The sequence below is a fragment of the Oncorhynchus kisutch genome, linkage group LG12, assembly GCF_002021735.2.
Source record: "Oncorhynchus kisutch isolate 150728-3 linkage group LG12, Okis_V2, whole genome shotgun sequence".
Classification (NCBI taxonomy): Eukaryota; Metazoa; Chordata; class Actinopteri; order Salmoniformes; family Salmonidae; genus Oncorhynchus; species Oncorhynchus kisutch.
Genome location: NC_034185.2, coordinates 20,584,531 through 20,595,253, shown reverse-complemented (window position 1 = coordinate 20,595,253; position 10,723 = coordinate 20,584,531). Strand labels below are relative to the sequence as shown.

At 39.6% G+C, this 10,723-nt stretch overlaps 1 protein-coding gene across 1 annotated transcript; it reads left to right on the top strand.

The window, feature by feature from the left end:
• The first annotated feature begins 1,355 nt into the window (after positions 1-1,355).
• LOC109900672 (ribosome production factor 2 homolog) lies at positions 1,356-10,723 on the top strand. Its single transcript, XM_020496404.2, has 10 exons — positions 1,356-1,475; positions 1,688-1,820; positions 1,923-1,960; positions 6,590-6,629; positions 6,979-7,060; positions 7,173-7,249; positions 8,760-8,859; positions 9,647-9,749; positions 9,873-10,017; positions 10,219-10,723. Exons 1-10 carry the CDS (start codon positions 1,453-1,455, stop codon positions 10,402-10,404), a joined length of 927 nt encoding a protein of 308 aa, XP_020351993.1. The 5' UTR covers positions 1,356-1,452; the 3' UTR covers positions 10,405-10,723.

The following is a 10,723-nucleotide window of genomic DNA, read 5'->3' as shown; positions in this document are numbered from 1 at the left end:
TTGCCATAATATGGACTTGGTCTTTTTCCACCCCTACATTGTCACAACACAACTAATTGTCTCAAACGCATTAAGAAGCAAATCAATTCTACAAATGAACTTTTAACAAGGCACACCTGTTCATTGAAATGCGAAGCTGGCATCAAGGCAAAGGGTGGCTACTTTGAAGAATCTCAAATATAAATATATTTTCATTTGTTTAACACTTTTTTGGTTACTACAGTATTCCATATGTGTTTTATCATAGTGTTGATGTCTTCACTATTATTCTACATTGTAGAAAATATGAAAAATAAAGAAAAACCCTTGAATGAGTAGCTGTGTCCAAACTTTTGACTGGTACTGTATATAAATTGAGTTTGAGTTTGAGTTTATTTTTTATTTTTACAGGGACAGTGCACATTAATCAACGTTTCAGTAAAAGTGCAGGTAAATGTTCAGAAAATCATTTTTTTTTTTTTGGGGGGGGGGGGGGGTCATATATTTTTGGCCTATTTGGGGGCCAAATAAAATCAGCTGCCAGTTGGGGAACCCTGACAGGTCTTGCAGCTGTGCAGAGAGGAAGGTTTCTGTGAAATCCATAAACATTTGAATGGCAAATACAGTATAAACAGTAAGTGGTGTAATCCAACCAAAGTGGGAGAATGACTGGGCACGATTCAAAGTGTCACACAAGTTAATGTCATTGATAAACATTTGTGGAAGTTACAAGGTTCACATTCCATTTCAATATCTCATTCCATGTAGGAAACCACTGTGTTCATTTGTTCTTCAGGAGCAGTACTCTCACCAACCCTTCCACAGTACTGATTACCCCAGGACTATATCAGCAATTACACAACCATTAATATGTAGGTTAGAAAAAATAAATAATTATTCAAAAGACAGAATGGGGGCCCAAGGAACACATTTACATTATGTGCTGTTGTTGAATGTATTCCACTGAAGTAGACAGGAGTATTTCAAAATGTTTCAGCCAATAGATGAATTATGAGGACAGGCCATTCAAGAGCAATGCGATTATGTGGCAAGAAAATAAAGCCTGCTAGGGATGTGCACCTACCTTGCAATTATCTTGTCCCTTAGAATTTGCCCTTTCGGGTCTCGGAAATATAAGAATATTATTTCATATCATACATGAATGTTATATTTTGTAAAGATACACAAGTTAACATATACTTGAAAATGAATTGTTCTGGAAAAAATGGTAAACCACAAACGTTTGGGGTTGATGTTGGGTTCTAGGGTTTGAGTTATGGAGGGGGTTTATAGCTCTTTACCGCCATCATGTGGCCAAATAAGAGTACATCGTGTGTATATACTGTACATAACAACGGATGTGACGTACATGTAACTGCGACATTTTCCGGTGTTGTGAATTCACGTGGAGTATTTTAAAGCAAACGCGATCAAGCACACGAGTTGTAATTGCACACGAGTGAAGTCACCAAAATGAAACAAAAGGAAGGAGTAATGTACGTTGTGGTATTTTATTATTGTATAGTTAACGTCAGTTGCTAGCCATGTAGTTAACTACCTAGCTAGTAGCTACTGTAGTCTTCTAAACCGTGTTAGTTTGAGATCTTCCATCAAACGAAATATACTATGTCAAAGCATCTGTTGTTTTACTCAAGTGTCACGGTGTCTATAGCTGAAATGCCTTCCTGTTGAATGACTGTTTCCTCAGAAAACCTAAGACGAAGAGGGCTAAGCGCTTTCTTGACAACAGAGCTCCCAAGCTTACAGAGAACGTTAAGAATGCCATGATCATGAAAGGAGGCAACACCAGTATGACTGTCACTCAGGCACTGAAGGACATTGTACGTTTTCTGACGGTCGACCCTCCCCTACCAGAATATTGAAGATGGTCAAGTTTTGAGTGCCAGATAGCTAGATAACTCTGAATACATTTTTTTCTCCAGTATGCCCTGAAGAAACCAAGTGCTGTATTGTACAAAAAGTAAGTGATTGATTTTTAAAGTACCAGTGAAGCCGTTTTTATCTCTCTCAAATCAGTTCTAGGTAACAAATAACTACCTTACTGTGATTGTTTGAAATGAAAAGGGTAAAAAAAAGAAACAAATAGCTTCTTAGTAAAGGACTCTTATGCTAGGACTATCCGTGAGTGGGAAATCTGAAAATAAGTTGTTAATGGAAGAGCTTTGGAGCTCTGTTGTTGGTCTTAACTCATTTACCGCCTGGTGACGTTATGGAGCCAGATACCTGCCCATATGTTGAACGTACGTGTCTTTAGGATCATAAGAAGATCCATACGCAAATTGCTAAGATCATAAGAAAAGCCATGTGTGAAACATGAACGTAAACTTAACATTTAATCTGTCAACAAACACCATGTTATGATTACAGTCTAACATTATAGGTATTATAAATAGGTATCCTGCACGTTTTCAAGTTGTCTCTATTAGTCATTTGAATTTACTTCACATTTTAGGTAGCTAATCTATATTATGCCTACACCTAGCGGATTGAAACATCAGTGTTGGATCTCCACAGCATGGACAAAAATGACATTTAATTTGTATGAACATAAGATTAAACAGCAGACATAAACGGAACAAGTTCCACAGATGTGACTAACATAAATTGAATAATGTGTCCCTGAACAAAGGGGAGGGTCAAAAGTAACAGTCAGTATCTGGTGTGGCCACCAGCTGCATTAAGTACTGCAGTGCATCTCCTCCTCATGGACTGCATTTTCAGTCCAGCCTCTCTCAGCCTATTGCGGACAGTCTGAGCACTGATGGAGGGATTGTGCGTTCCTGGTGTAACTCGAGCAGTTGTTGTTGCCATCCTGTACCTGTCCCGCAGGTGTGATGTTCTGATGTACCGTTCCTGTGCAGGTGTTACACGTGGTCTGCCTCTGCGAGGACGATCAACTGTCCCTCCTGTCTCCCTGTAGCGCTGTCTTTGGCGTCTCACAGTACGGACATTGCAATTTATTACCCTGGCCACATCTGCAGTCCACATGCCTCCTTGCAGCATGCCTAAGACGCGTTCATGCAGATGAGCAGGGACTCTGGGCATCTTTCTTTTGGTGTTTTTCAGAGGCAGTAGAAGGCCTCTTTAGTGTCCTAAGTTTTCATTACTGGGACCTTAATTGCCTACCGTCTGTAAGCTGTTAGTGTCTTAACGACAATTCCACAGGTGCATGTTCATTAATTGTTTATGGTTCATTGAACAAGCATGGGAAACCGTGTTTAAACCCTTTACAATGAAGTTCTGTGAAGCTATTTGGATTTTCACAAATTATCTTTGAAAGACAGGGTCCTGAAAAGTAATTTCATCACTCAAAATCTTGCCAAAGCATATCCTGTAGGAGGGTTTATTATGAATGTAAAGTAATTTGATGTGATTTATATAAATCATTTCATGAAGATATAGACTGAAATGAACACGGGAGAGGTAGGCTTAGTGTAGCATTAGTTTATTCCCACACTTTACAATAACACTTGTCTTAGGTAGTCTCCGTGTAGGCTTTTCCCTCCATCGCGACACTGCTGCCCAATTGAAGAGCTTGTGCAGCACCACATCTCCGTGCAGCACCACAGCAGCATGCGCCTTTGGAAAAGCACCCCTCAGCCTCAGAAGATGCCCTTCTGGAGGCATGGAGTCAGGCCTAGATTAGGATAAAATTACTATTTGCCTACTAGCCAAATAAAGTGCAGAGCATGCGTGATGCGTGCAACTCGTCATTCCAACATATTTGAACATTTAATTCATCCTTCAGTCAGTCCGTATGTCATCCATTGTCATTTTTCTGAGTTGCAATAGGAACTAAATCAACGAGAATAGAAGTCTTATCCATTTGTTTATTGAAATCCATATGTATTCAAAATGATCTACATTCTCTAGTTCTTTCGCCTATCACTTTAAGAATTCTATGTTTAATTTAAGCCTATCCAAATAAAAAAGTAGGCCTTCAATTTGTAGGCGTTGCAATTTAGGCTATCAACTCTGTGTTTTATAATTGTTTTTATTATAGGGCTCCCCTAAAAAAGAGATCCTAGCTCACAGGCCTCTAAATATAGCCTCTAAATACATTTTAAACAAAATAGTTGAAGTAAGAATAGATAGTCTAAACCATTTGAGACCCCTTGGCTATTTCGCTCAGGACATGTTATAGCCAAGACTTAATAAATATTGTTTTGTTAAATTTATTGATAAGGATATAGCCTTTGCGTGATGGGGTTATGCAATGAAAATCCTGTTATTCTGGCTACAGTGGTAGTGATTGCGTAGCCGTAGCAAGTTTGCTAGCTAGCAGCAAGCAAGGGATAAGAATGTTGCCACTGAACTGAGCATGGCAACAGAACATAAAGAACGAACAACTGGGTTGGGTCTCTAGCAACCAGAATTTTCTTATTAAAATGATATCAATGAAAAATAAGATTCTACTGGTAAATGTGTGCTTTCATATTGTTTTCTTTGGCAACTGTGGTACACTACATGACCAAAGGTATGTGGACACCTGCTCGGCGAACATCTCATTCCAAAATCATGGGAATTTTAATATAGAGTTGGTCCCCCCTTTTCTGCTATAACAGCCTCCAATCTTCTGGAAAGGCTTTCCACTAGATGTTGGAACATTGCATCGTAAGTTCGGTAATAGTAAGTTCGGGAACTGATGTTGGGCAACTAGGCCTGGCTCGCAGTTTTTCCACCGATCTTGAGCACTGCATCAGATGACCTGACCTCAACCCAATTGAGATGGTTTGGGATGAGTTGGGCCACTGAGTGAAGGAAAAGCAGCCAACAAGTGCTTAGCATATGTGGGAACTCCTTCAGACTGTTGGAAAAAGCATTCCTCATGAAGCTGGTTGAGAGAATGAAGAATGCCAAGCCAGTGCAAAGTCAGTGGCTACTTTGAAGAATCTAAAATATAATTTGACATGTTTACCACCTTTTTGGTTACTACATGATTCCATGTGTTATTTCATAGTGTTGATGTTTTCTATTATTCTACAATGTAGAAAATTGTACAAATATAGAAAAACCCTTGAATGTGTAGGTGTGTCCAAACTTTTGACTGTATATGTATTAGAGGTCGACCGATTCAGATTTTTTTTTTTTGCGCCGATACTGATTATTTGGAGGGCCAAAAAAAGCAGATACCGATGAATCGGCTGATTTAAAAAAAAAAAATTAAAAATACGTTTTATTTGTAATAATGACAATTACAACAATACTGAATGAACAACTTATTTTAACTTAATATAACACATCAATAAAATCAATTTAGCCTCAAATAAATAATTAAACATGTTAAATTTTGTTTAAATAATGGAAAAACAAAGTGTTAGAGAAGAAAGTAAAAGTGCAATATGTGCCATGTAAGAAAGCTAACGTTTCAGTTCCTTGCTCAGAACATGAGAGAATATGAAAGCTGGTGGTTCCTTTTAACATGAGTCTTCAATATTCCCAGATAAGAAGTTTTAGGTTGTAGTTATTATAGGAATTATAGGACTATTTCTATCTATACCATTTGTATAACATTATACCTTTGACTATTGGATGTTATTATAGGCACTTTAGTATTGCCAGTGTAACAGTATAGCTTCCGTCCCTTTCCTCGCCCCTACCTGGGCTCGAACCAGGAACACATCAACAGCCACCCTCGAAGCAGCATTACCCATCGCTCCACAAAAGCTGCGGCCCTTGCAGAGCAAGGGGAATAACTACTCCCAAGTCTCAGAGCGAGTGACGTTTGAAACGCTATTAGTGCGCACCCCGCTAACACCCCGCCTCATCTTGGGAGTTGATGGGCTTGAAGTCATAAACAGCTCAATGCTTGAAGCACAGCGAAGAGCTGCCGGCAAAAAAAAGTGCTGTTTGAATGAATGCTTACGAGCCTGCTGGTTGCCAGGTGCACGGTTTCCTCCGACACATTGGTGCGGCTGGCTTCCGGGTTGGTGGGTGCGCGCTGTGTTAAGAAGCAGTGCGGCTTGGTTGGGTTGTGTATCGGAGGACGCATGACTTTCAACCTTCTTCTCTCCCGAGCCCGTACGGGAGATGTAGCGATGAGACAAGATAGTAGCTACTAACAATTGGATACCACGAAAATGGGGTAAAATTATTATTATTTTAAAAAATCTGTCGTCCCTGAACAAGGCAGTTAACCCACCGTTTCTAGGCAGTCTTTGAAAATAAGAATGCGTTCTTAACTGACTTGCCTAGTTAAATAAAGATTAAATAAAGGTGTAAAAAAAAAACTTGGCCAAATCAGTGTCCAAAAATACAGATTTCCGATTGTTATGAAAACTTGAAATCGTCCCTAATTTAATCGGTCAACCTCAGGAAAAATCATGTTTTTGACTGCACTGGGCCTTTTCTCAAGTAGGAGAACTGTTATTATTTTAACCTATCCAGTATTGTGGTAGTTCTGAAATTATTGTATTTAGTCTTCATGTTTTATTTTCCCCCTGTAAACATTGGATATTTATAGCAACTTTGGCATAAAGGACTGACTATACTGAAATAATAACAAAACATAAATAGTCCATCTATTGTTGGTACTTGAGAAATGTGTTTTTTATCCTGCATGTAAACCAAATGTTGTCTTTCCTTCCAGGAAAAATATAACCAGGCCATTTGAAGATTCTTCATCATTGGTCAGTTAACCAGAGATATTACATGTCTTCATTACCCTCTAAAACTGTTTTGTTTAACCTGAGAATTCTAATTGTTTTTGATTCCTCTAGTTCCTAAATATACAGTATAGTGAGTGTTTCAATGTAGTAGTCCTGGTTCAAGGGACATTGTTGTTGTAGCCCTAGCACAACACTGGAATTATTGTGGAATCGGGCGTGTAGTACTAGGGAAAACACAAACATTTGCTCCTCTTTGGGTCCGCAGGACCAGGATAAAAAACACTGCAGTAGTGTACTAGTTAGCATCACATTAAAATACAATATATTCATTGCACTGCCATTTCCGATCACTAATATTTTCTGTCTACAGGAATTCTTCTCGAAGAAAACGGATAGCTCGCTGTTTTTGTTTGGCTCGCACAACAAGAAAAGGCCAAACAATCTGATATTTGGTAAGCATTTTTGTATTCTATCAGTGGGAGACTAGACAATAGATGTCTAGTAATTTTCACAGCAGATAAGGGTTTGACCTTGTTTTTCTCCTTTCCTTTTTGCTGGTTACAGGTCGTCTGTTTGATTTCCACGTGCTGGATATGATTGAGCTGGGCATTGAGAAGTATAACTCCTTGAGTGCGATCAAGGTGATGTTTCTGCAGTTCCTATAGTCATTTGTAGTTGTGTTTCACATTTCTGCATGATACCACTTATGTGAGTTCTGGATTTGTCAATAAGATAAAAAATAATAATTTAAGCAGTGCCTTCAGCACCACCTGATGTTCTGTACTTTCTTAATCTCTATGAATCTTAGTTCTTTAAGTGTCGTCACGCTCACACTGCTACAAAAAGCCAAACGAATACACCTCAGTCTTTCAGTGGTCTGAATGAACAACTACAAATGAACTATTTCCTCTTAATCAATCAATCAAATGTATTTATAAAGCCCTTCTTACATCAGCTGATGTCACAAAGTGCTGTACAGAAACCCAGCCTAAAACCCCAAACAGCAAGCAATGCAGGTGTAGCAGCACGGTGGCTAGAAAAAAGACAGGGCCAAATGGGCAGGATATAACCCCACCCACTTTGCCAAAGCACACCACTAGAGGGATATCTTCAACCACCAGCTTACTGTCCTGAGACAAGGCTGAGTATAGCCCACGAAGATCTCTCCCACGGCACAACCCAAGGGGGGGTGCCAACCCGGACAGAAAGATCACCCCAGTGACTCAACCTACTCAAGTGATGCATCCCTCGGGATGGCATGGAAGAGCACCAGTAAGCAAGTGACTCAGTCCCTGTAATAGGGTTTGAGGCAGAGAATCCCAGTGGAGAGAGGGGAACTGGACAGGCAGAGACAGCAAGGGCGGTTCGTTGCTCCAGTGCCTTTCTGTTCACCTTCACACTCCTGGGTCAGACTACACTCAATCATAGGACCTACTGAAGAGATGAGTCTTCAATAAAGACTTAAAGGTTGAGACCGAGCCTGCGTCTCTCACATGGATAGGCAGACCATTCCATAAAAATGGAGCTCTATAGGAGAAAGCCCTACCTCCAGCTGTTTGCTTAGAAATTCTAGGGACAATAACGAAGCCTGCGTCTTGTGACCGTAGCGTACGTGTAGGTATGTACGGCAGGACCAAATCGGAAAAATAGATGCATGCCCATGTAATTATTTGTAGGTTAGCAGTAAAACCTTGAAATCAGCCCTTGCCTTAACAGGAAGCCAGTGTAGAGAGGCTAGCACTGGAGTAATATGATCACATTTTGGGGTTCAAGTGAAGATTCTAGCAGCCATGTTTAGTACTAACTGAAGTTTATTTAGTGCTTTATCCGGGTAGCCGGAAAGTAGAGCATTGCAGTAGTCTAACCTAGAAGTAAGAAAAGCATGGATTAATTTGGAAGTTTCTGATTGTTGCAATGTTACGTAGATGGAAAAAAGCTGTCCTTGGAACAATCTTGATATGTTTGTCGAAAGAGAGATCTTAACACCATTTTAGCCACACTGTTTCCCTGTTCTTTGAATTGTTTTCATTTTTGTTTTACTGATAAAAACATGCCAATACACTCTGGACTGCAAACAAGTGAAGTTGGTGTTACCTATTATATCATAATCGTCCTCCTGTAATTTTATGTTCTGTTTCCAATGCATTGCAGAACAGCAAATGTCCTGAGGGGACCAAACCGATGCTGGTGTTTGCAGGGGAGGCTTTTGACCATGATGATGACCACAAACGCCTAAAGAGCCTTCTTACAGGTACAGTTTAGTCAAAGCTAAACATTTGAATTTGGTGTTAATCGGATGTCGTGAGGTTAATTTTAGTCCTACCCCTTCAGTTAGAAAACAATTCCTCTAACTCTACTGAACAAAAATATAAACGCAACATTCAACAATTTCTCGTATTTTACTGAGTTACAGTTCATAGAAGGAAATCAGTCAATTGAAATAAATTCATTATCCCCTCCAAATTCTATAAAAAATATATAGGCAGTTTTATGGTAGAGAAATTAACATTACATTCTCTGGCAACAGCTCTGTTGGACATTCCTGCAGTCAGCATGCCAATTGCACGCTCCCTAAAATGTATATCTGTGGCATTGTGTTGTGTGACAAAACTGCACATTTCAGTGGCCTTTTTGATGTCACACCTGTCAGATGGATGGAATATCTCAGCAAAGGAGAAATGTTCACTAACAGGAATGTAAAAAAAAAAAAAAAAAGGTGCACCAAATTAGAGAGAAATAAGCTTTTTGTGTGTATGGAAAATTTCTGCTATCTTTTATTTCAGCTCATGAAACATGGGACCAACACTTTTATTTATTTAACCAGGTAAGCTAGTTGAGAACAAGTTCTCATTTACAACTGCGACCTGGCTGTTAACATGTCAACATAACATGTTGCGTTTATATTTTTGTTCAGCATAGAATGTTTTGGGGGGAAACATACCTTCACAATCCGTAGTATTTCTGTAGGTTGTAATAATATTGCATTTCATGTCGGCGGTGCTATTGACCATTTTTTTTGTTATTGTCTTTTCGTACAGACTTCTTCAGGGGTCCCGTTGTGCCTTCAGTGCGTCTAGCTGGTCTGGAGCATGTCCTGCACTTCACTGCTCTGGAGGGGAAAATCTACATGCGCAGCTACAGGTATGTCTGCCTGCTAGCAGCTAGACCATCTACCAATGTCACCTATTATTCATGAATTTACATATGATCTGCATCTTTCACCCCTGAAATGATCACTAGTCAAAACTCTTTGGGGTTCTCCAGATCTCTGTTGAAGAAGTCTGGATGTCGTACACCAAGGATTGAGCTGGAGGAGATTGGGCCGTCTTTTGACTTTGTCTTGCGGAGAACACACCTGGCATCAGACGACCTCTACAAGACAGCTCACAGACAGCCCAAGGCTCTGAAGGTATGAAACAACTAGTTGCAGTCATCTTTTTCAATCTCAAGAGTCATGTTGAATGTCACAAGGTTTATTCTTTTTGAAAGTATCTTAATTGCACAATTGTATTGTGTGCCATTGGCCACATCATTTAGAAGTATCTATGTAGTAAAATTAAACATCAAGGCAATCAGTCCTCATGTTCTTTGTCAATTCTATTCTTTACAGCCCAAGAAGAAGAAGAACATATCCCATGATACCTTTGGTACCAAGTTTGGCAGGTTGCACATGCAGAAGCAGGATCTGGCCAAGCTCCAGACACGTAAGATGAAGGGTCTGAGGAAGAGGAGGGGCCCGGCAGCCGCTGCGGAGGGAGAGACGTCCTCAAAAACAGCCAAAGTAGAAGTGGAGTGAAGTCTTCCCCCAGGCTTTAAAGGACATTTCACGTCACGCTAACTGTGGATGTTGACCGATGTCTTCACAATTATCATTAATTGTGAAAGAATTACCCCCCCATACATGTTTACCTTCTGCAGGTATGTTTGTCAATGTCTCTTGTTAATGACATGAAAATCATCTTCATTCTGTTGCTCATTTTGCTTAATCTGGAAATGCTTTGTGTGAAAGGCAAGCCTGTCAGATGTATGTGCATAAGAAAAGAAAAAAAATGCGTAGTTTAATAAGATGTCATTGTTCTAAAATAAAACTCTAATATTTTCTGTATTTTAATCTC

Coding starts and splice junctions, on each gene's coding strand:
- LOC109900672 (XM_020496404.2), top strand. CDS start 1,453: ATGAAACAAAAGGAAGGAGTAAT. Junction 1,961..6,589: donor AGTGCTGTATTGTACAAAAA/GTAAGTGATTGA, acceptor CTTTCCTTCCAG/GAAAAATATAACCAGGCCAT. Junction 9,750..9,872: donor ATCTACATGCGCAGCTACAG/GTATGTCTGCCT, acceptor GGGGTTCTCCAG/ATCTCTGTTGAAGAAGTCTG.